The sequence below is a fragment of the Strix aluco genome, chromosome 11 (assembly GCF_031877795.1).
Source record: "Strix aluco isolate bStrAlu1 chromosome 11, bStrAlu1.hap1, whole genome shotgun sequence".
Classification (NCBI taxonomy): domain Eukaryota; kingdom Metazoa; phylum Chordata; class Aves; order Strigiformes; family Strigidae; genus Strix; species Strix aluco.
In genome coordinates, this window is record NC_133941.1 from 10,997,111 (window position 1) to 11,022,800 (window position 25,690).

Here is a 25,690-nt window from a genome sequence, read left to right on the forward strand (position 1 = left end):
GGACAGAGTTTTTCCATTCTGAAACAAAATAATAGTCCATCATTAGCATTTAACCGTTTCAAGGGAAATATATTAAAGGCAATCAATTTGATTTAGTCTTTGCTAGATCATGACAGTCTGAGCATTAGCAAAGCCCTGTTAAGAGTGACTGTGAGATGCTCAGCTAGCATGAAAGCCTACTTTTCATCTGATTACTTCATCATGTTATTTACCTTTGACTGCACACAAATTACAGAAACATCACAAAGCAATATAGCATGCCTCAAAATGTCATAACCCTTTTTACTTGTAGTATATGCTCTGAAACAGAAAAATGGCAAAATCAATACACTTAGATCAGATAGTCTGAATTTGCAAAGTCTGGACATGCATGAATTTTAGTCTAAATGGCACATACACTTCTGGATTGGTTGTATTGTGGTACTGTGTGTGTCCAGAAATCCCTCTGTAACAATTGGATTTGATTAAAAGGTGTGCTAGATGTTGTAACTACCACCTTGAGTAAAGCTCTCTGGGTCTTTAAACTGATTGTTAATTCATCACTGCATGCAAAGGCTGGCATACTGATCAGGCTGTCTAGCAGCTTATATTGCAAGGATGAACACTGCAACTTCTTTCTTTTTTAAGAAGAGGTATATGCTTCTCAATTTAGTGTTCAGTAGGCACTCAGGGATGGACAACTGATAAGTGAAGAGCAAACACAATGAAGAGCTCAGCTTTCCAGTTGGCAGAAGCAGGTCGCCATCAAAGATACAGCCCCCAAAAGTTTTACTTCATTTACTACGTTCCCTTACCCACTGTAGAGACACTTCAGGTAAAGTCATAGACTTGCCTCTATTTACATCATTTTATAACCTACAAACGCTAAGTAATGCATTAAGCCTACCTCTATGCTTTGAAAGGGCTTCCTTACATATAATGCAGAAACATATCACGACTTGCAGATATGTGGACAATCAGATACAAAAATATCCTTTCCAGGCTCTGCACAGCCCTCCTGATGATCCTGGCAACATCTCACAATCTGCATCTTCCCATGAGCAGGTGAGAAAAAAATGCAACCTGCAGTAGCAACACTCCCTGCAGATCAATCCTGTCTGGAGAATGGAAATACTACTGTCATCTCTCTTTATGTCACTAAACAGGCTTACAGCTCAAAATTGCTATTTGGACTTTTGACCACAGTTGAAGAATCCAATATAACTACAGCAGCACTACCTACCTCTCCCTGTGTATGGGTAGGTGGAATGCAACCTTCTGAATAGAATGAATTACAGTAAATATACCAAGAATTCAAATTATTACTTTGAAATAAAGCTCATATTTTGTCAAAATTCTGCCTGGAGTAAAAAGAAATGGAACTTTCATTTATCAGTTCTGATTGCTATGGACACTTTGTGCCAATGCTCCAGAACTCTGCAGAAGTTCCCCAAGGTAGGAGTCTACATCAAGTTCTTTGCTTAGTGGATACTCTCCACGGACAGATGCAGCAGCCTCTGTCATATTTTCTTTTTTTCCTCTTCACAATGTTTCCCCACAAAATTAGGAGGAACATGGTGAGAACCTCATATCCATTTCTTTAAGGGGTCCGTACTGTTCTAGCCACTCTGAAATGGGGCACTGTTCCTTCAAGGCTACTTTAAGCAGAATATTTGCAGAGAACCAACTATACGAGATGCAACTTATTCCTTCAAAGACCAAAAATGCTGCAAGACCTCACTTACTACATTCAGCTTGTCTTTCCGTATCTCTGTTGGGCTTTCCAGTATTTATTTCTTTGTCCAAGTCTATGCACACACAGGCCCAAGGAAAAGCAGGAGCCATCAACCACCATTCAAAAGTGATGAAGCAGGAACCCTGGAATGGTTTCATCTGCTTGCTGACAGGACAAGGCAGGGTGATAATAGCATTTCTATTTTAAAGCTCAGATACTACAAGAATAGGATTATGCAAATATCCAGACATTCCTTGAAGACAGAAAGAACAGCCTGGAATCTTAAAACCAGAAGATATGCGTATGTCTACATAATGAAGAAGTTTTTCTTTCTCCACCATTCCCTAAAGATTTGAGTCCTCTCTATGTTCTCAGAGTCCATCTAATGTCCATCAACACAAATGCAGTCATGACATCTTGTTAAACACATGAACTGGAGCTGATGGCAGTAACATTCCCCTTTTATTTAACGTTGTAGAAAACCAAACAGCATCAGAAACTCAAGCTGCATTTTTCTCTCTCTCAAATGGTTTTAAACATCCCTCAGAGTACACGACCACCGTGTTCAACACTATGCTATACCAGGATACTTTGTTAAATCTGTTTTATTCCGTTAGGTGAGTTGCTTAAACTTTTATTATAAAAGGAGCCTCTCACTCCTCCTGTACAGGAATTCTTTATCTATGTAATGGAGACATACATTGAAGAGATGTTGTAAGGAACGTTACAGGCAGTGAGCTAGTCAGATAAAGTAGTAATAGGGAATGTATAAGTATTTGAAGATTATCTTTCAATTACATATTACTTACTATTCTGTAGTTCCTATAAAAGTGTTTAACCTAAATCAACCCATTGCAGGTTGCATTGGAAAAGCAATATATGTGATTGAGATATGGTAGGTAACAAAGCATCTACAGGTCCCAGAGCTGCTAGATTCTGATTGATAAAATTTAATATTTTTGAAGGATAAAACTAGTCTATATATCACAGTCTGGGTGATTTTCTTTTTATCTGCTGTACTTCCATTGCAGACAATATGACTTAGATTCCAATAAATTATTGAATGAAATATCCATAATGTCCACATGAGCTTCTTCATTCTTTGGTGTTACAAAAAAAAAAAGGTTACAGGTGGAGGCTTGCAAGGGAAAAGAAAATACTGAATTAAATTCTTAGGAATAAATGAGTGGCTTTTTTTGAATAAAAATAATGAAATTAATTAGTAATTTTTTCAGTGAAGGTTGATCCTAATACAAAGGTTTTAAGGTACAAGATAAACTTCTCTATTCCATAGTTTACGTTGAAGAAGGAGAAACAGTGTGCGTCGTTACTACTTTCCACGATGCGAAGGAATAAGGCCACAGGCATAGCTTTTCTCAGTAGGCAAACCACATCTGGTATGGAGAATGCTCTGAGCTGTAAATATTCATTTCTAAATGCTACTGAAAGAACAACTAATAACGTATACTCCACCTGAAATCCCACTTACAAGATTCACATTCGAAAACCCCTCACATCAGTCACTCAGGTAAATTTTGAAATTCCCATTGGATGGAAGTCTTTGATGGCTTTGCAGCTGGAATGAGCAAGATAAAGCAGTGGTGTCTGGGGATAACCCAGGGTAATTCTGCAAGAAGCAATTCTGTGCTGGATGAAGGATCTCCAAAGAGCTGGCCAGGTGAATTTGGAAAGGGCTGAAATATGTATGGACATGCTTGTAATGCGCTTTCAGCAGTGCAGGAGAGCCCTCTCTTCCTTGTCATTTTTTTATTGTACATATTATGAGCATAGATTACTATCTTTTGTTGGTAGAAGCATTATAAAAAGAAATTAATAGCCTGAAGTGGGACTGTGGGGTGTTTAACAGGAAGTACCCAGCAGGACCCTGGACATGGAAGCAAAAGGGTGTCTCTGCAGGACCAGGGGTGTGGCCACTAGCTGCCAATCAGAAGGTCAAGGTCCAAGGGAAGGGGCAAGGGCATAAACCACCTCCACACACCCTGGGAAACCAAGTCTCTGCAGGAGCAGGGGGAAATAGAAATGAAAGAAGCTGGTTTTGGACAAGAGTTAACACCCCTGCCAAGAGGAAGTTTGACACAAGGGGCCAGGGCCATCTCTGGTGTAAGTCAGACAAATTGGTGCAGTTCTGGCAGGGATAAATCTGGCCTGTGAGATTTAGACTGGGGAGAGAAATCCATTTTTAAGAACACTCCAATCTGGAGAAAACTCATGCAGACGGCAAAGTGACTCCGTGATGACAGGTGACAAATGAACTCTGCCGTGACAAGCGAGAAAACTGTTCAGGAATATAAAATATTAAAAATATATTTCTTACGTTCCCCCTCCCTTTGAGAGGGTTAGATCCTCAGATATGCCTCTGGCCTGCAGATGGGGTTTAGAGTAAGAGCCCTAAGGCTGCATCAACGCTTACTGTTCAGTGCAAGTCCTGTGTTTGGTTCAAAAGAGAGCTTTAATATTTTATGCTGCTAACTCTGTAAAGGAGAAAAAAATAACAAAAAACAGATGTAGACCAGCACTACAGCATCACAGTATGTTTCTTTGCACTGGGTTTCTTGGTGCATGAACAAAAAAATCAAGTCAGTTAAGGAATTTTTTTCCCACTCTCACTCTCCCTGTTTAATTTAATTGTGACCTTCCATTTTTTCCTCTAGAGAAGCTTGATATTACTTTGTAAAGGGCATTTTCACTCTTTAATTGAAAAAGACAATCAGGCTGTGGCAGAAATTATTGTTCCCCACCTTGAAAATTAGTGCCTGGATTGGCTATTCATTCCATTTAAGCTGAATTGAAGACCTGGGGCCCATGTGCATCCTAATGTGTAAATTACAGGTCCTCTCCCCTTAGAAGCTCCAAAGCAATTTAACTAAATAAAGGAGTAGTGATGAAGGTCCTTGGTTGATTATGCAGCTTTGAAGAAGGACAAGACAGCAATCGTGCTTTTCCCTTGGTTTGGCAGACTGCTCTGTTGGGGCAGGAGGAGCAAGACTCTGGGGTGAGAGCTGCAGCAGGGCTCTCCTGGTGGCCTCCTTTAGGGGGCAAGGAGAGGCCAACTTTGTCTTTTAACCAGGGTGGGATACAGTGTTCACCTCAGGTGGAAAACCAGAACAAAACTAGGAATTACAGTTGTTTAACCTGTCTTGGTGAAAGGAGACTCTTGGGTGTTTGTTGCCCAGGCTCATCCTGGCTGAAGCAGCTTCAAGTCCTACAGACCCTGTGATGTTACTACACTGACAAAGTGGAGGCTCATAAGTACTTCAAACAGGGAAGGAGCAGAACAACTCAGTAGCTGTTTAGTGGAAAATGCAAGTATTTAAAAATCAGGAAACGGGAAATGCTAAGCAGCTTTCAGACACCTTAATTAGAGATAACACCACTCAATCTCAGAATTGAACTCATAGAAAATCAATTAGAACATTTAAAAAATTGAGATAAGATAGTAACAGGAAAATATTAATGTATTGACATTATTATCAGGACAAAGGAATTGTCACAGAGAGCTTGTTTAGCAAGTTTACTACAGTTTTGAAAGCTGGAAGAAAGAGTTTACTTTCCAGTGAAAGTTTCAGGAAATGAGATTAGCCATTCCTTTGGAAGCTATTTGGAGAAAGAAAGATATCTCTATAACACATCCTATTGGTAACTGAGCTGTAAGAGGTTGGTACTAGCCTCCTACAAGGTGATTCGGTACAACAATACTGAGGAGAAGCAAGAGACATGGCTAGAGGGGCAGGAGGTCTTCTGGAGTGGCCTGAACAAATGATCACAACCTTCTAGCAACAGGCACAGTCTGTATCTAAAAGTCTTTTAGCCCAACAAAAGATTAGGACTGTATGTGAAAGAAGAAAAAACAAACCCGAAGTCTGGCCAAGTATGAGACTTCCCAGAATTTGAGATAATTTAAAAGATCCAATAAATTCCAGTTTTTCCTATTTGCAGCTGTAAGAGACCTGACTCCTCTGAATCAGGCATTGAATTCAGACCCACACTTACCAATGGGCTTCCTAACTCATTACAGTCATGGGCAAGTGAAGGTAACTAATTGTCAGCTCATAACACAGGCAGTAGAAATGCTTATAGCAAATCATACGATGAGTTTCTTTTAAAAACTGCTGAGGTGGTAATTTTTGTCCCATTTCCCCACACGAAAATTCCTACTGTGATACATCACATCCAGTAACACCAATCGTATTGCAATATATCATAGCCAATAAGAGAAATAAAAGAAACTGGAACAGATGTGATATATCACAATTTGACACAGCCCTATGGAAATGTGAAAAGTTTTATTGATTTGTCCTCAGGAGCATAGCTAATTTGTAAAGTGCTCTTACTACTAATGTCTTAACATTCATTGCACATTTTAATAACAAGTAATTACAACTATAATATTTGGGATTATGTAATGACAAAACATTTATGAAAAAATCAGAAGTTCAAGAAAGCATGAAATTACATTAATTCAGATGAACTGTTAGTAATTATGCAAGGTGATAAATTGGACTTTCTCTAATTGTCTGTAACAATTTCATATATTAAAACACCCCAGTTTCTTTGTTTCCTAGTTGGTAATACAGAGCTGTCCTATGCTCATTCTTAAAATGCACTAGTTTGGAAGTGCTACATCTACCCCTGAGCAGTTTAAGGAATTTCAAACATATGACTGGGAGGTTGAAATGAATGAGTTGCTACTTGTGATTAGGATTTTGTTCCTATCAGACATACTTAAGTAGTACCTTAATCCCAGGAAAACTGACCATGTCTTCACACATTCTGTTGTGCAGATTAAACATACCACTCTAATTTATAAGGCAGTTTTATATTAAAAAAAAAACTAACTCAGACATGGGGGTAATAGTGATGGTGGAGAGTTTAGAAGAGATATATTCATGATACAATTGTCAAATATGTCAATGCTGAGCTTTAAAGCACTAAAGAAAAAATACTGTGTGGCTGAACCTTTTAATCAGTCTATTAATTAACACAAGTATTTTAGCAGAAAATATTTGTGTATCAGTTACAATTTGTTTCTATCTCCATAGGCCACCACTTCACACAAATACTTCACCCACTGTTGTGGGCTTGCTTGCCTTCTCTCCATGGCAGCTCTGTACTCAGTAAAGCAACACTGATGGTCATCCTCATCCAAAAACACTATTCTTCTCAACTTTTGTTTTTATTGTAATTGAATATCTACACTGAAGACTTGCAGGCCATATCCTTTGCTATCATAAATCAGCATAAGTTCCTTGACCCCAGTGGGGTACTACTGACTTACGCCAGCTGAGAAAAGCTCTAAGCCCATTCCTTTTCCCCATTCATACCTGACAAGGAGCTGAAAGCCACCTCCCCATTCCCACTTACATCAGAGAAAGCCCTGTCAGTCTCCAATTCCATTTCCACAAATTGCCATATGTTTTGCTTGTTCTGAGCACATACCTTTCTTGCTTAGGTCTGCAAACATTCCCAGCTGAAGATGATGATTTCTTGCCACACACAGCTGAGCCCATATATTTCCACTCTTCACTGTGCAGAATCACTTGTTCATCTGAGCATTTTGCTTAGCCTACATGACCTCATTATCACATCTAAGTGATTAATTGTGCTATACCAATAGTAATCTGCCAACACGCACAGTGCTTCAAAAAAGTTTTGTTGTTAAAACTCACAGCTGAGAGCACAATGCAGTGTGAGGGAACTCGTTCATAAAGTGAAATAAATATAGACAAAGAATAGAAGGAGTTGTGTAGGAAATAGGTGATAATTTATTTATAGATCTCTGCAGAAACACTGAAGTTAGCAAATATACCATCTGTTAAATAGTCATACTATTCCTAAGTGCATATTAGCAATCTAAATGTGTGCCAAACACCTGATCTTAGCGATCTTATCTGATACTCTTTTTGACAAGCAACATTATGTTTTATTAGATTATGTCATGTTATGTTACAAAGCTATACTAGGTAACACTAACAGCGAGAACAGAGGGGTTGTGCCCTGTTGGTGTAAATGCCCGCTCAGGGCAAAGAGAAGTGGTTTTGAGACATGGCCAGATTTTCAGGATACATGAGCAAAGTAGAATATCTATGTTTATATTCATCTTCAGGTTATTTTTAAATATGTATTTAACACATTTCAGATTGCAGTTAATGACCAAAAATACGCACAACCCCACAAGGGGAAAAGTGGAATGCAAAAATCTTTTGGGCAAAAAGAAACATTATTTCTGATGGCCCACCACTTTCCTCTCTTTATAAACCTGGGCTACATAACAAAGATAGAAAATTTTATAAATCATTATTGAATCCCATCTGAATGAGGTGTCATAATATTTTATAGGAGATGCTGCCTGCCTGGAGAAAGTGTCCGATAAGGATGACAACAGAAGACTGACTCCCCCGAGTTATTTTTACTCATTTTGCTTTGTTTTCCTCTTCCAGAGTAGTTCTTTAATATGCAATGATTACTTATTACACAGAGAGACACTGAATAAATTCATTTTATAGAATTATCTATCGAAATCGACATCAGATAGAAAAAAGATCATTCTTGTTTAGTCCTACTAGATTTTTGGCGGTGGGGTTTCTAAAAGATGCAGTGTGATGAAGACCTCAGTCAAGCACTGGAATGGACTGTCTAACAAAAATGTCTATCCTTAAGGCCTTTAAAAGTGGGTTAAGTATCTGTTAGGAAGGACACAGCATACTTGTACCTGTCATGGGCCAGACAAATAGATTAAATGACCATTTATGTTCCTCCATATCTACTTTTTTATGCCTGTGATTCACAAGTAAGCATAATGGGATGAAAATTTTCACTACAGCACTAGGAAAAACAGCTGCTTAGTATAACCAAACTATAAACATGCTATGAAAGAGCTCAGACTCCTACAAACAGATTTTCATACTCAATTTAGGGTTGAAAAGTGTAGATTAAAAAGGCAAAGTCAACTTTTTCCCCACATACAATCAAAAGTAGTCCTGCTAATTATAAAACAGTGGATCCCATAAGAGATCTATTACTACTGCTTTTTCGTTATTTAAGTCAGGGATACTTGTCATGGTTTTAATGGACAGACAGGTGATACAATATCAGAGTAAAAATGATATCATGACATGTGTCATTAAACTAAGAATTGCTACTAGAAACTTACTTTCCAAGATCTATTCCAATTTCAGAGTACAGTATTACATAGTTAATTCTCATGAAAACCTTTCCCTACTGCTGCACTTGCTTCCCCGCTCCCCCCCCTCCCCCCCTTGCTTGGATGTCTTTTAACAAGTGAAATTTTGTTCTCAGAAAAAAATAAGCCTGACTTACCATAGCAAAAAAATGGGAAACACCTAGTTAAACTATTTTCCATACTGCCCAAGAGTTTTGTATTTGTTTTGGGTTTGTTTTTTGTTTTTTTTTTTGGGGGGGGGGGGGGCGGGGGTGTAGGAGGGTGGGCTCTTGTGGGGTTTTTTTTGTGTTGTTGGGGGGTTTTTTAAACTCCATTTTTATGTAGAAACAACACAATCCACATTGTATTAGTAGCCCAAGGAAACTGATAAGAAAGGGAAATATGACCTGTTTTGTTGCTAGTGCCTGAATACTAAAAGATCTGAATGTTTTGAACCTTTCCAATCTTTTTTCTATTTAGCATAATAAATAGGAAAATTCAAGGGTCAGATTTTTTCCATACAAAGCTGGCCCCTCCTCTCAGAGCACAAAGCCTCAAGTCAGCCAATGCAAGCAAATCCCCATCTAATGTCCTGACAATTGTCCCAGGGGCCACTTTTCCACGCAAATATTTTGAACTGGCCTTTTCTTTCTCAGAACACACTTAACTTACAGGAAAGAAAAAGAAAGCTGATAGATTTTCTCAGACCAAATTTTCAAAACAGGTGAATAAATATATCCAGACATTCAGAGAATGAAGCAGTAAGTACCTTCTAAGTATGAATCCAAATTCTAGTCATATTACCTCCACCCACTGTTTTCTTTTCTAATTAGTATTACAGGATAGAATAAAACTAAACAAATAATTTTCTTTTTTTTTTGCCTTTGTCTTTTTTTGTCCCCCAGACTACCCAGACTGCAAGGCAGAGATCTAGTCAGCAGGCAATTAAAAGAACATCAGAGTTTAAAACGCTTTCCCAGTGTATTGACAGGTACCATCTATTGCAGCTATGACAGCACAAGGAGGTGCTACAGCTGCCTAATTCAATTCAGTCACCTCTGAGTAGACAATGTCTTCATAGGAGACCAATATACAGGAGGTGAAGAGTAGGAAAAGAAAAATTAACTGTGTAAAGTTCAACTAAGGGGGAGAAAATTGATATATTGACATAAATAGCTGAGCCTGTACGGGTAGTAATCATTATTGCTTTGACCAACGAGAACTGTTTCTCTCTATTGAACTCTGGATCAGGTAGTTGTTCAGATGATGAAAAATGGAACAACTGAAACAAGAATCTGCAGCAAGGTAAATAAAATAAGCTTAAGGCAAGCAGTGTACGCCACTATGGTACAAAGAGTTAAGGGGAAGATGGTATTATTTATATATTATAACATATTTTTAATGTCTTTCACACAATCACTTCCTAAAGTACTCTGACAAAAGTAGTAAGTCTTCTCATTAGAAAGCAAACTGGATCAAAAAGTAAATAATTTTTTTAAAGTACATCTATAGTGTCATGTTTTGTAATTGAATTGTTTAAAGGGAATGAGACCAACAGCACTTCTACATCTCGGTGAAATGTGAGGAAAGCAGAGGAGATTGAGTATGGTATTAGATTCAGTAAGAAAATAAAAATTAATAGCCATAAAAATCACCTATGGGAGATAAGCATGGACATGTTTATACAGGAGATTTCCCTAAATCAACACATTTCCTTCTGAAAGTATCCCCTTTCTCCCCTTTAAAGCCAGTGCTAAAGTTTGAGCCAATTAAAACATATCCACTTACTGTAGCCAGCTTTAGGACAGAACAAACTCAGTAAGAATACAACATACTTTTATCATCATTTAAACACACACTCTGCAGGAGTCCTGATGATGTTTAATTATCACTTGTATATATAGAAAAGCACACCTGTTTTTCACTTCTATAAAAAGAGACAACACCATTTTTTTTTCCTACTCATGTAGATTAAGAGTCTAATAAACTCCAAAAAATGATGCTAGAAAAAGTCATGGAATAATACACTAGCTTTGTAATTAAGAATTGTAAATACAAACTCACAGTGTTAAAGTAGAACTGCTTTATGAATAGGTATCTCATGATTGCCAAAGGACTAGATACTAGGGTAGACAAGCTATTTTTCCATACAGTATGTCAATTCACATACTGAGATTATATTATGCTTTTGACTATGAGAATATGTTCTTGAGTTACACAAGCATTGCATGGCTTGGGATACAGTTAGGAATAAATCTGACCAGTAATAACTGGGGCTTGTTTTCTCCTCTCTCTCAAGATCTTGAAAATTTTGAAACGAAAACCAGAAGCACAGTGTCAGTCAGAGAAGGACAAGGAGTGGTTCTGCTCTGTGGTCCTCCACCACATTACGGAGGTATGATGAATAACTTTACATTGTATGCAGCCTGAACATCGACCGCTATAACTCAGGAGTAGCCTGCGCAGTTCCCTGCCTGATTAGCACTGGAATATATTTGTGCATGAAGTGTGTTTACAACAAATTTGGATTTCATTTCTTTAAAAGGCACTGGGATTCACACTTCTTAGGGGGCCTTTTTTTATTATTCTATGGTTACTCGAGGGACTAGAACATGTCATCACTCTTTGGGTGACACAAGCAAAAAAAAATCTTTTAGACCTTCATGCTGTCTCCTGACACAACTTATTATCTCAGCTCCTTTGCCCATATGGAATGGCAGAAAAGCAACCATCAGCAACTCTTTCTACATCAAAATCACTTCAGGTCTGAATGGAATGACTGTTTTGCCTTCTAGTGCTTACTCCTTCAGTGTTATAATACGAATCCTGCATTTTACACATTAGATTTGTCTCTGCTCTTGAATACCTGATTCTTTCCTTCCTGATAATTATAAAAGTCATAAAACCAACTTAAATTGGAAGGGTCTTCTGAAGATATAAACTCCCTGATTAAAGGTCTGATTAGAACAGGTTGTTTGATAATTTTCAGTGCTTCAGGTAAAGAATGAAAAGGAGTTGTCTGAGGAATTGACTTGAGGGTCCCCTGCAGCAGTGGCCATTGCCTACTACAGCTTCTCAACCATGAGGCTGTTTTTGACATCTTCCTTTCTGGATAAGGTAAACTCCAAGTGACATTCAATGAACCAGTAATGCATTTAGCATAATGTTTCAGACTTTTCATCTAGACATCCCTAAGCATGAGGTGCTTTTCCTTTTCTCTCTTTTTATAGGTGTATTACCACCCCCAACATCAGCATTTACAGAGCACTACAAAGGTTTGAACATACATATACACTGCTGTTGTATTTTTTTTTCTTAAAACTTTTTTGTACCTACCAGAAGTGAGAAGCTCTTGAGTGATCTGACATTTCCACACACACCCCACCCCCCCCCAACAGTGGCTCTTGTAAGTTTTGAACCACACACATTCACAAGTTTTCTCCAGGGCTGTTAGAACCCAGGTCAAAACTGCTTCAGTTCTTTTGAAGTCTGAAGTAAGAACTATGGTTTCCTAACATAACTAGCTGAATACAATTGGAAATTTTACCCTGGAAAAGCAAATGTATGTTAATAAATAGGAAAAATCCACAGCATAGTTACCAAATTGTCTTCTACTGGACAGCAAGAATCAGCAGTTCTTAGATGACCCGTGTCCTGTTTTTGGCAGGAGTGACCACACATCCACAGGAGCTGCAGTTTTCAGTGTGCTAGCACCAACGTCCTGTTCTCAGCAATGGTTCTTCAATTGTTCTTAAAGAAATAGAGTTATAAGACAAATTCCCATGAGAAGGTAAATAGTGATCTATAAAGAGGATGCAGTATATCAGAGATGTAGAGAAACCCATCAATCAATTTAGAGTCTGCAAGTCTTGAACAGAGAGGAAATGTCAGTTCACTTAGTGTTTACAGCCATATGAAAGAAGTATATAATCAAGGAGATGAAGTGAAACCTGGTCCTTAAGGGCAGAAAAGGCTTGAAAGAGTTCCTGAAATGTATCAATAGGACAGACAGAAAGACAACACATCCATCCCTAAGTCAGTAAGCTATATATTTTCCTCTTGCTGTAGGGTAAAATTACAATTTGACAAATAGGAATGAGTAGAAGAAAACATTCAGAACAAATAAATAGTTAACAAGTGAATTCACCCCAGATTAATTGAACTGACAAAATGGTATCCATGAACAAAGCCTTTGCCACAGTGTTTCTTCAGCTAGAAATGTGAGCTGTTGACCAATACGCCTGAAAAATACATTATCTGAAACAACCAGTCTCTAGAGAATAGAAACTGAGTTCTCTTATAATCCATAAACACTGCATTTATGATCCAAAATTATATGCCATGGGGATGAAGTACATGGTGTGAACTATGATAAGCTGTATACTATCACAACATGATTAGGAAGTTGTTTTTAATAAAAAGGATTGTACAGTTAGTTCTCTTTTTAATTGAAACCCTTACCTCTGACTCAATACTTACAGGAGAAGGGATTACTAGCCTTGCATACAGCTTCCATTACAAGTGTTCTGCACAACAATTTAAATGTGACAAATTATTTAGATATCAGGGAATTTAGAAGATATACCATACCAGCAGGAAAAGAGTTGCCTGTCCTATAACATCAAGGCAATACAAGCTGCATAGTGTGTCCTGTAGACTAGGAAACAAAACTGCTCATAGAATTTCCTATCCAACAATTTGTAACCAATACAGACTTTTTTGCTGGTATGAGCATTTACAGGGAAAATGAGGTTAACTGCCTGGGTAGAAAACACCAACTATAGTCTAGGGAAGAAGTTATCCATGTCATTGAAAAGACATCCAAGGGAGCCAGAGCAGAAGGATCCAGGCCTTTAGACACTCTTTCCTACAGACCAGCCACTTCTTTCCCCAGAATGAGTCACTTATCAGACCTGGCCCTACCCAAACATTACATAGGGGGAAGAGGAACATGGTTCTGATGGTTACTGCCTTTGTTTTACTTCAAACAAGAGACAGAAAACCTCTGTACAGCAGTTGTTCAAAGCAGCTATTGTTAATATAGTTATTTTGGAATAGGATGCCCTAGCCTCTTGCTTTCCCATTAACTTAGAAAATCTGTATCTGCTTCTTCCAGCAATAGAAGAGACAGAAGGGCAAGAACCTAAGAAATTATTATTTATTAATTAGTTTCTTCCCATATAACACCAAGAAGTAGGAATAGGTAAATAGAATGAGAGCTGAAGAAATATTTCTATCATTTGTGGAATTTATAAAAGTGTTTCACTTCTATTTCTACCTCTCTCTACAGAAATCAACATATTACCAAGTTCATCTAGCCCTATACCACCAAGAATCTGAAGTTAAGCTTTTTGCTAAATTGACAGGAAATCAAGTTCTCCATCATTAGGCCACTCAGTTGTTTATTATATGCTGCAAGTACTTTATCACATTTGAAAATATTGAACACATTTAAAGCTTAAGTTTAGGTAGTCTTAGTTTTCTGCTGTAATTGACAAGAACAGCTGTACACAGCTTTTTGTACACAAGCTGCTTAACTATAACAACACTGATAACCTATTTTTGCTTTGCAAAAGAGATATAGGTGATTTCCCTCTAATAGGGAATAGCAAATATATTAGACAGCTACATGATAAAAACAAGAACAAAGTACAGGAGAGTTGCTCCAACAACTTTCACATGAGCTTTACACCTTAAACTAACTCTCAGAAAACAAGAACTTTGTAGAGTTGTTTTAAAGTAACACTAATAAATTTAACACCAAAATAGAACCTACTCTATGTTGTCATGAACAAATATTAGCACTTTTAGCAAAGATCAAATGCAACAATGAAAGAAAAAATAGCTACCTTTTAAACACAGAGCTTATATCTTTGACTAAGACATTAAAAACTTGCTACAGCTAATAAACAAAAACAAGCCTGTAATTAGCTTTTGGACTAAAAAAAAAAAAAAACCAACCACACAAAACTGCCCTATACTACCTAATCCACCCTAAACACTCCACTTCCTCACCCACGCCCTCCTTGTCTATTTATACACCAGCCACTCTCCAGCCTCAGCTGTTGTTATTTATGAGGCTCATTAACACACCTTATAAAGTTCAGCATGTGATTTTCCTCTGCTTGTTAGCAAGGCTCTGGTGTGCAGGGGTGGGAAGGTAAGCTGTATTTCTTTTTCTTAGACATGTCTCTTCTCTAGCTTAAGTTCTTTAGGTCAGCTGTTTTTTCTCTCTGTAGTCAACATATAGTGTTATTTTTTTGTCAAAAAATAGTGCTTTATATACAGCTAGGGGTAGAGAAAAGTATGTAGGGAGGAGGAAGCTTGAAGAAATCTTCATTTCTGTAGTTATATATGAACTTGACCTGACTGTGATTAAGAAGCTACTACCTAAATGGTAATGCTTGACATAAGATTGTGGGGTAGACTGTTATTCATTTATTTTCTTAAAAGTGAAGTCTGATATAGACCTGTTTTCTTCAAGCTGGCTCCCTGCAGAGCTTTAAGGAAGTTCCTAATCTCATTAGGAGCAGCAGGATCACTCATGCATTTGCATTTACTTGTGCATAAGAGCTGCCAGGGTTTGAAGCTGGGTTGCTGAGTCTGTAGGCTTTTTTCTATGCAGACATTACTACACTAAGGCTACATTAAAAAACCAAAACAGTCTTAAGGAAGTAGGAGCTCTGTGGACCTGCTTAGTGAGGGAATATGCCAGATTCCCAGCCATCAGAAGGGTGGGGAAGGAGGTGCACATGAAAGCAGGGTGTAGGAAACTGGGTGTGTGGAGAGGATGGGATGAGATGAGCAGTGCTGTCTAATGTAAAAGTGTCTTTGATTTCTACCTCTGGTTGTTTCTGCATTTTATATTAAGCAGTCTACTTGAGAAAATGCATAATTTTAAAATAAAGGTTTGAAGTGTATATCCCTTTCTAAAGTGGAGTGCCTTAGTCATGGGTTTAGAGTCCCTTTCTCAATGCTCCTATGAATCTTTAATCCTTTCCTGCCAGCTCTGGCAGGAGGGGGAGAGTCTCTTCCTTGAGACCAGCCTGTAGCTGTTCTCCTACAGAACAAGCAGTATTGATTTGAATTTGCTTGAGCTGGGGAAAGCACTGAAATGTTATATTCCCTAGACTAGTATATCAGGAGTGATTATCAGCTGTTCTTCTTTCCCAGCTGTGCTCTGCAAGAAAGTGTTTACAGCTGACAGGCGTAGGCAATGCTCTCCTGCCTGGCCAAATACAGGATGTGCACACCAAGCAGTGCTTGGCTGGAAGGTGAGGTGGGGTTAACCCACCTTTGGGGGCCTCTGGGATGACAAGGGAGACTGACACCACATTCACCTGCCTTGGATTAAAAAAAAAACCAAACCCAAAAGCACCCTAGGATTGCAGCATTAATAAAATAGCTCATGCTCTGACATATGCATAATAAAATCTCCATTGTTGTAATTATCCCTCCACTGATTTGTAGCCTCTTTAAAGTAAAGGCAGTTCTGTGCTCTCCAAAGGCATCTTCTCACAGAGTCAATAACAGTGTTGGGATCACTGTCTTCTGAAAGCAAATATAATTTTCCAGTGTTCAGTGTTTGAATATGTTCATTTGGGCTGAGACTAATCAGCTGTACATGTGAAAAGAAGAGGCACTGTGATATTTAGTATGCCATAGCTAGACAGAATTAAAAAAAAATAATTACCTGAAGGTGATTAATGTTTTCAAAGCTTGTCTTAGAAAACACCTTGACACATAGGTGTTAAATTAAAAAATTGAGGGTAGAAATTATATGAATAATATTACTAGTTTTTGTGGACTAAATCCTGAAATTTTCATAGTGCTCTGAATTTTATATTGTTATTATTTGTAGGTTCACATATCATAAGGATTCTCTCTGGGTATAAAGCTGAGAATTTTTTTCTAACCTAGGGATACATCATAGTTTGTCTTTGGAACAAGCTCAACTTTTACTGTAAACTATTTCCTTCAAAAGTTTATGGGGGAAAAAAAACCCAATTTGGGACAAAAATCTGCTTCTTTGGTCCATATCTAAAGCACCATGGAGTAAAGACTCACCTGAAATTACTCTTTTAACTTGCTTCTCACCACACACAATGGCACCCTGTGATCAGTGAACATCTCTGGAAGGGCTCCCTTCCCCAGCTTCTTCTCTCTGTTATGCCCCACTGTGTAGTTTTACCCCACAGATTTATTTTTCTAAAACATCACACATTAACTATAGTGAGAAGAGCAATAGGAAAATTGGACTAATTTGTCTGGTACAGAGAAACCTCTATTCCCTTGCTTCAGGCATGCTGATTCATCTTCAACATCATATGTAAAGTGGTTACTCCAGAGGGAAAGTTACAGCCAAACAGGCCTATGCACAAAGGAAAAAATGAAATAGAGAAAAAAAGCACACAAAAAATCTTTGGTGCTGATAATGGCTAAGATTTGTGTAAGACCTTTTATGCTGGAGTCCTTTCACAGTGGTCTCTGAAATTCAATAATTCTGAGACTGTCAAGGGCATGTTGAAATGTGATCCCATCTGCTATCTGTTTCAGAAATCCTGTGGTTAAATGGAAACCAAAAATAAACTAAAAAATAATTGTAACTTTATTTGTTCTTCCATAAAATATCTGGCAGCAGCAATTTTTAACTCCATTTAAACTAGGCTTCATTAGCAGGTTACTATCTCTTTATAATTTCCCTTCTATGCCCTTACTACCTTCTGTTCAGCATTACCTTCACCAGACTCTTCCCAGCTGCTGATTTACTGATGCAAATAAACGTAACCTAGAAGTGGTAACATGGGCCTTTTGCCCGTTCAGTGGATCTGCTACACATCTGATTTATTCAAAGTGATCTGAAATGGAAATGTTTAAGTAATAATAGTAGCTTCTTTTATAACATGTTAGATTTTTCAAGCCTATTACATATGTTGGTGTTGTCACTTAACTTTTCTTAGAAAAGACACTGTATAAGAGTGTAGACTGCTGATATTATGCCTTAGAAGAGAAAAAAAGTTTGACCTCCAAAGTTTGGTTCCTTTCTCTTGAGATTTCATCCAATTCCCATTGAAGTCAATTAAAATTAGGGTTTCCACAGAGTTTAGTGGAGCTGAATTAGGCTCTAGGCAAGTATGGTCTGCAAATCGGTGGTGATGAACCTGCAGGTAGAAGAGTGGTAGTGTTTATATCCCTTATACTGGGGGGGAAAATTACTTAAATATGGAAAGGAGGGGACTGCACTTGTTCCCAGTTAATGGAAGAATTCATCAATAGGCCCTAAGGCAATGGTGGAGTACAGACAAGGAGAGAGTACTGGAAACTTCGGAAGATCGAGTCAACTGGAACCCCTTGAGAACTGAAAGCAGGACAGACAAGGACTGGCTCTCTTTTACTGATTAATTAATTCACAGATTGACCTCATGAAGAATGTCAGTTAGGATAAAGTTGATTTTAATAGAGTTTTATTAGGATTTGTATACTCTGTCCTACACAGAGAAGCTAGCTGTATCAGCAGGTCCTACAGCAGGAATCTGGTTTTTTGATTGCATGCCATAAAATAGTTTAAAGATCCTTCATGGGCATCTATTTGGTGTCTTAGCGGGTACGGTGGTGCCCTGTTAGAGTGGGTTGGTGCTTTCTTGAGCCCTATAATTGCTAGCACCAGAACTGGACTTTGGCAAGGGAATCTCCAAACTCCTTTCTCCTATTATCTCACTTTTTAAATTACCACCAGTTTCTCATTAGATACACTATCCTGTCATGGAAGTCTGGGTGTCCAGTTGTCAGCTTCAACCCCTTGGAGTAGTTTTGTTGCACATAAGCCCATATGTGCCTTTGTGTAGCTCTGTGAGGAGGAAAACAAGAGTTCCAGCTGTCATGAAAGGGACATCAGGGCAACAGCTCTCAGGTGTTCTTGTGAAATCTGAGGGAGTTGCGGATCCAAGGTATTTCTTCCACAGAAATCCCAAGTTTACAACATACTGTTTAACTGAACACAGATTAAGTATTTACCCTGCAAATTTTCAGCATTTTCTCTCCAGTCCCTAACTTGCAGATTAGAGAACTTTTTTTTTAAAAAAGAGTTGAAACCAGAGTTTTGCCCACACCAGTCACTTTGGTGTGTTTGTCCAGCCAGACTAGTCATCAAACATTGTGCCTGAGACAGGAACCTAGCCTGTATATAGTATGTCTCTGGAAAACATATCAGGTCTTGGTTACATCACTTACATCTAGCTATAGGCTGATCCTCCCTGTGGGAAAACCCACCCATCTCCAAATTTTCTTCTGTAAATACATGCTTTAACCAGGTACTTAAAAGTACACAGGGATGCAAATGTGAAAACATGGTGCTTTTATCTTGTGTGTATGCATGTGTATATGTAAACACACATGTTGTATGACAATATTTTAGAAATTGTTGCATCTTCTAAGTTTACTGTACATCAGAAAAAACATGTAGCATTAAGCTGTAGTAAAACAGACCTATTGCAGGATTTAGCCAAGTATAAAAAGTGTCATTGATTGCTCCCTGGAGATGCATAATTTCTAATGAGAGTCCTAAAACGTTAGAAGATGATAACATAAAACTCCACAAAACTACTGGAGTTTGCAGACTTATTACCATACTGTACCCATGTTGTAACTGAGGGGGGGGGAAGAAACGTAAATAATCTTTCTCAAATGGGAATGTTGATGCGGGAGATGTGTAAAAATGAAGCTGTTGGCAGAACACTGTTAGCTTATGAATTATACATTTAATTAAGGAAAGCTAAACTGGTAGATTTTGAAACTTCTGATTTACTGTGCCTCATTAAAGAAAGAATTCCAGTCCTGCTCCTGCTGTTGGGCAGCGGTAGTGACATGGAGCAGCCGCAGTTGGGGCTGGTAGGACACCTCAGGTGTCCTCGTGCTGCAGCGTGCCCTGTTCTACACCCTGAGCCTGCTCACTCTGGTGCTGATGGCAGCATAACAGGGCTCAGCCAAAAAACCCTTCCGAAAAGCAGGGTCCTTGGATGGTAAACTCACAGGAAGACCTGCCCTTCCAGGATGGCCTAGTCAAATTAGTTTTAAGTTGCCTAGACTATAGACATACGTTATTAAGGTACGCACTATGAAACACCATATGAAAAAAGATGACAGGAAGGGGTTAGGAAGTCAGAATAGGTCAAGAAACATGGAATAGATGTGAGCATGGAAATAAGGAGAAGGGTCAAATGTTCCATAGGATCAGATATTAAATAATGTCCAAAATATTTGCGTGCAGTTGAGCTCCCCCCTTGATGAGAATCTCATGGTAAAGCTATGTTACCAGTTTAATTTTTCCATATTCAAAGTGAAGAAGGGAGCTGTAACACTGACCAGCAATTCACTGTCTGCACATTCAGAGGGAAAGTGTTATAAATAGAAATTATTTACTAAAACAACTTTCTCATGGCATTGCAGCGCTGCCATTCCTACTTAAAAACAGGCTAAGCAGGAAAATGAGAAGTAGCAGGGGACAAAAACTTTCATGACCTTCTGAAGTGGCTTGAAATTAGTTTAAAACTAAAGCAAGGCTTACCTTACCTTTGCTAATTTGTTCATCCCCAGAGGTTTGCCCTTTACCTGACTCGTTCTTTCAACTGGCAATATTGCACTTAAGCGCTAATGGGAAGCAGTTTATACTGGAAAGGGTGCATCATATGTATCTGGTGTTTTCTAGGCTTGTCCTATACCTGGATCTTCAACAATAATACCTTATATGTTCAGGAAGATAGTCGCCGCTTTGTTTCACAAGAAACCGGAAATCTGTACATTGCCAAAGTAGAGCCATCCGATGTGGGCAATTACACCTGTGTTGTAACGAACTCTAAAGCAGAGCAAAGCGTGCAGGGGCCACCCACTCCTCTCACCCTCCGCAGTGATGGTAAGTTATCTGGGCATGCTTGGTTGAAAACGTGCAGCACAAGGATAACCAGTACACTCCAGCTATTGGAAATTGATACCGCTATACATCCCCATGGAGGTAAAAGGCTCCCTGTAAAAAGTTGTGCAGTGGAACCTGATCCCACGGTTTCTGCTGGATTGAAATGAGATTTGAACTGTCAGGACAGGGACAATAATATAAACATATGCAAAGAAAGCAGTGTTCAATGTCATTGAAAAATAGCAAGAGAATGTCAAGTGGTACGTTAATATTTTTCATCTTATGGATGCCTGTGTTGAGGCTTAAATCTGGCAAAGCTGTCTAGATTTATAATCTAGGTATAGCTCAAATATCAAATCTAGAAAGCTGTTTCAAAGTGAGTCATTGAGGTGAGAAACTCACCTGCATGTATACAAATACCTTTCTGGCAACACTTCTAATTAAAAGTGAGAAATATATATACATGGGAAATCTTTACACAAAGTTTGTTTTGTAAGTTTGCTTACCTAAATTTCAATATACTTGTACTGTTTGCAAAGCGGTGGTGGCAATCAGTAACAAAAGTCTGTATTGAGTTATGTTTCTAGGATAAATAAAACTCAACTGTGCATGATAGAATAATGCTTCCACTATGAGACTGTGCTGCCTTATAACATATTCAATCAGATCACCCAAAACAAAGCTTTAGTTCCACAGTTCAAAAGTTAATAATTTGGTACAAACTGAGTGCAAATGCTTAAGATCTTTTCTGGCTATTTTCTTCCTTTTCATCACCCTACTTTCTTCTCAGACTTGTTCTGTCAGTCTCTTTATCTTCTCCCATTCACTTTGCCTTCTGGATTGGGTCATAAACAAGAAGTCTCTAAGGCAACAGTGAAAATCGTATGTGTCATGTTAGCCAGATACCTATTAAATGTAAAATAAGCATCAGTTCATTTTCAGTGTAGGATCTGCCTTAAACTGATAGTGCATTATCTGTGGCTGATCAGATGTTCAGCCAGTTTATCAGATGTGATCATTACATCTATTTATGTCAGTGTTTCTCAAGCCTGGAGCTCATATTTGGATCTTTTAAAAAAGTCTTAAGTGTTTTACAAGTACTTTGGACACAGAGAATTCTGTAATTCTCTCTTGCACCCCAAATCTATTCAGTGTCCTGAGAAGTGAAGTGACCAATGTTAAAGGCATTGCTTAACACCTCTTGACAAGAGGTGCAAACACTACGCTATCTCTAAAACCTTAATGCACAAGTGTAACATACATGTAGAACTTGTATCAAGTCATGCTCTTCAGTTCTCAAATGCATAGAATTTACAGATTTCACATAAGATTTCAGCATTGGGTTGAATTTTACCCAGCAGGCTAAGCCTGCTCCATCGACATCACGTATTGATTGCCATGGGTGGAACATAAGGCTCTAACATTATTAATGTCATCCTTTCTTTCACACTGAAATTCTGTTGTACTAGACAGGTCTGAGGCTCAACTGGAGTGCTAGCTGTTTTGATGTTCAACAGGTGTGATGGGGGAGTACGAACCAAAGATTGAAGTACGATTTCCAGAAACAATATATGCAGTGAAGAGCTCATCTGTTAAACTGGAATGCTTTGCCCTTGGAAAGTAAGATTTTCATCTTTTATTAAAATGTGGGTTCTAACACTGTTCAACAGTGAGAAACAATTAGTCTTTCTAATTTGCACAGTACAATTTTTTTGGTCAGAATGTGAATTTATAGAACTTACTTTTTCAACCTTATCTTTCTTTGATTGTTTCTGTGTAATATGTTCCCAAGGAAATGAGAAAACTGTAGCATAACTAAAGCTCACTTGGTTGTAGCCTGAAGCAGGGGAGGAAGGGTGAAGACGGGAGGGAAAACCAAAACAAAGACTATATTCCTTGAGAGTAGTTTTAACTCAGGGATGAGATCTGACCTCAGGTTACAGCATTCAGTGTAACTGCACATTCACATCTGATCTGCATCAAAACAGGAATGTTTTTCTGTGTGGTATCATTGTTAAGAATGAAACTTGGGGAAACAGGTTGTGTTTTAAGAGCACATAGGCAGTCTAGAATGGGTCTAGCAGATTCACATAGCTCTTAGTACCCTCTTCTCCAAAGCGATGCTGAGGAGCCCTGGGAAGCCCTAGCAGTAGCCCTTCCTGTTAAAATCTACAAATTTATTAGGCTTGTGGTAGCCTATATATTTTCCTAGGTTGCTTACACTGTTGTATTCATTTGCAGAAGTAGTAGTGCATTCAAACAGCAAGGGGTGCTCTGTGTTCAAAGAGCAGGTAGTTAACTGAGTAAGTGTAGCCAGCCTATGAAAACTAGTCTTTCCAATGAGCATCCGTTTTCCCTGGAAAAGCTGAAATAACCTTAGATTGTTGACCTCTATTTAGTTTAAGTTTACTTTGACAATCGGTTTTAATGCTGTAAGCTTTTAAAGTGTTTAGAGCTTTCCCAGAGGTTAAAAACCTGACTTGCAGACAGCACAAATTAATCAAATGTTCCTCTGGAACCTATGCTGGGAAGTAGAAAAATAAAGCAAATAAAAACTTAATAAGATGGGAAATGGCCTTCCCTTTCAGATGAGATTTTTATATAAACTAATCTTAGAGCTAATTTTTATTTAAGGCTGAAGAATATTTCTACAGAGCCATATTCAAAGGCATATGCATTTTTTTTTGGCCAAAAACAAGTACCAGACTGGAACACTCCTGCTAAAGCTGATTTTCCTTTCCAAATACTGTCAAGCTACTTCTCTTTAAATACCTCCTTAATTGTGTGTGAGTCAGTGCAGGCTTTACATTTCAAATTGTCATTTCATATTTCCATCTGTTGCATGGAAAGCATTTAACAATGATACATTGACTGCAGAAAAACATTTCAAAAACAGAGTAAATAATATGTACAAAGCTGCTTTCTTACTGAAGGGGCAAAGACAGGTCATGTTAATGTGGCACACAGGTTTTGCCATTTTAAGAACATCTTGAGGAGAGAAACAAGAAGGTGGACTGAAAGGACATACAGATAATGAAATCCCTCAGAGAGCACAGTACCTTCTATGCTGTGCTTAGGAAATGGAATGGCTGAGAGGGTTAATGCAGCTTTAATATACATTTTCTTCATATATAGGACTGCAGCTGCAACCAGTGCTGCCATACTTCCCTGGAGTCATACTACGTAAATACCAGTGATCCATCTGTTCTTCAAAAATTTTTTTATATCATACAGCTAATGTGCATCTTGTCCAGTGTGTGTTTGAGAGGTGGTCTCTGTGAGTAAAGGTTCTTTAGTGGCATTGCTGGAGAATTTCTCCTCTCTAGATTTTTTTATAGATTAGATGTCTCATACAGAACTGTACTGTTTTCAGTCTGCTTTCTTTTGTACAGAACTGTACTGTTTTCAGTCTGCTTTCTTTCTCTCTGAACAGAGCCTTGAACCACATTTTCACTAACGTGTCAGTGAAAAAAGCTTTATTTCAGACCTGGCATTTGTATGTGAATAAAGCAAGAGAAACAGATTGCAGGTGAAATACTCTTAACTTATAGATAAGGGCAGATTTCTAAAGGTATGTAGGTGATTAGTGGTATTGTTAAAAGCTTGAAGTTTCCTACCTCCAGCTGTTTACAATTGTAGTTAGGCACATATAAATGCAGCAGTGTGGCCATCTGCACCTTTAGATGCCTAAATTCCACTAAAACTCTAGCCCCTACTATTGTCTGTTTATGTTAAAATCAATTCAGCTCAGCATTTGTTGAGCTATACCTCTGATCTGCCACAAGCACTAACGGTTATTATCTCTCTTGGATTTCAGAACTGCTTTCCCATTATCCATAATTTTCTATATTCATACTGTTAGTCCACTGGTTCAGACAATGCTGTCAGCTGCTACTACCTCTGCGCTATGAATAACAGAAATCTTTCAAATCTAAGGCAGATTATAGGCAACCTGCTGTGGTTTTGGTCTCCAAAAGTCTTAAATGAAAGTACTTTCATGGTATTTAGAGAAATAGCATCTCTTTTCTATATGGAACAGCAAATCATACCTATTGGACCTTGCGTTTTAAATGTGGAAGTGCTTTTTGAGCAAGTACAAGAGGCCAGATTTATAGCTGAGTTTTAAGATGCCTTTTTACCTGGGGGAACTCAAAGCCACCTAAGAAACACTACGTCAGCCAGGCTGTGGGACACACAGAGGTAGGTATATTCCATGTCGCTCTGTTGCAAAGTTCTTTTTTTGCATTTTACATGAAAATATCATGACTGACTCTCAAAAATTATCTTCTAGCCCAGTCATAAACTCTTACTTGTTTTGAGGAAGAAAAAATACAAGGGGACCAAAGAGTCAGTGTTTATTTCTGGGAAGATGGTTTGGAGGGATGGATCCCGAATGGACAAAAGCGCTTGGGCCAGCTCTTGTCCCTGAATCCCATTTTGTAGAGCAGAGAGCCTGAATAGTAGAGAAGATTTTGAAAAGTAAATTAGTCCTCATTGTGATGGAAATACAGTTGGGCAAAGAGGAATGTAAGTAGTGTGCAACTATCTGATGACTGGCATGGGGAATCTAAACAGGCAAAAAAATGCACCTTATACTTCTTTTAAAGAGGGAAAACTGAAATATGAAATAGTAGCTTGACTATTTCAAATGCTGCAGCCTGTGGCAATTTAAAATAAGAGATGAGGCTTTGTGTTCTGCACTAATATTCATTATGTTGACAGTGTTTAATACTATGCCAGTATTAAAAGTCATGTTTTAGATCAAGCTATATTAATCATGCCATACATCTAAATTATTGTTCACTATGTATTTGAGCGGATTGCGTACCATGGAAAGAGTTATGTTCAACTGAGTCACTGTGCTTCTTTCTCTAGATTTCCTCCAAAA

At 38.2% G+C, this 25,690-nt stretch overlaps 1 protein-coding gene across 1 annotated transcript in view; it reads left to right on the forward strand.

Annotated features, from left to right (window-relative positions):
* Positions 1-25,690, forward strand: part of CNTN6 (contactin 6) — a 90,704-nt gene that overhangs the window by 12,443 nt on the left and 52,571 nt on the right. Inside the window, exons 3-5 of the mRNA XM_074835664.1 lie at positions 11,194-11,289; positions 20,599-20,802; positions 22,320-22,422. Coding sequence (XP_074691765.1) covers positions 11,194-11,289; positions 20,599-20,802; positions 22,320-22,422 — 403 coding nt within the window. The remainder of the gene's footprint in view (positions 1-11,193; positions 11,290-20,598; positions 20,803-22,319; positions 22,423-25,690) is intronic.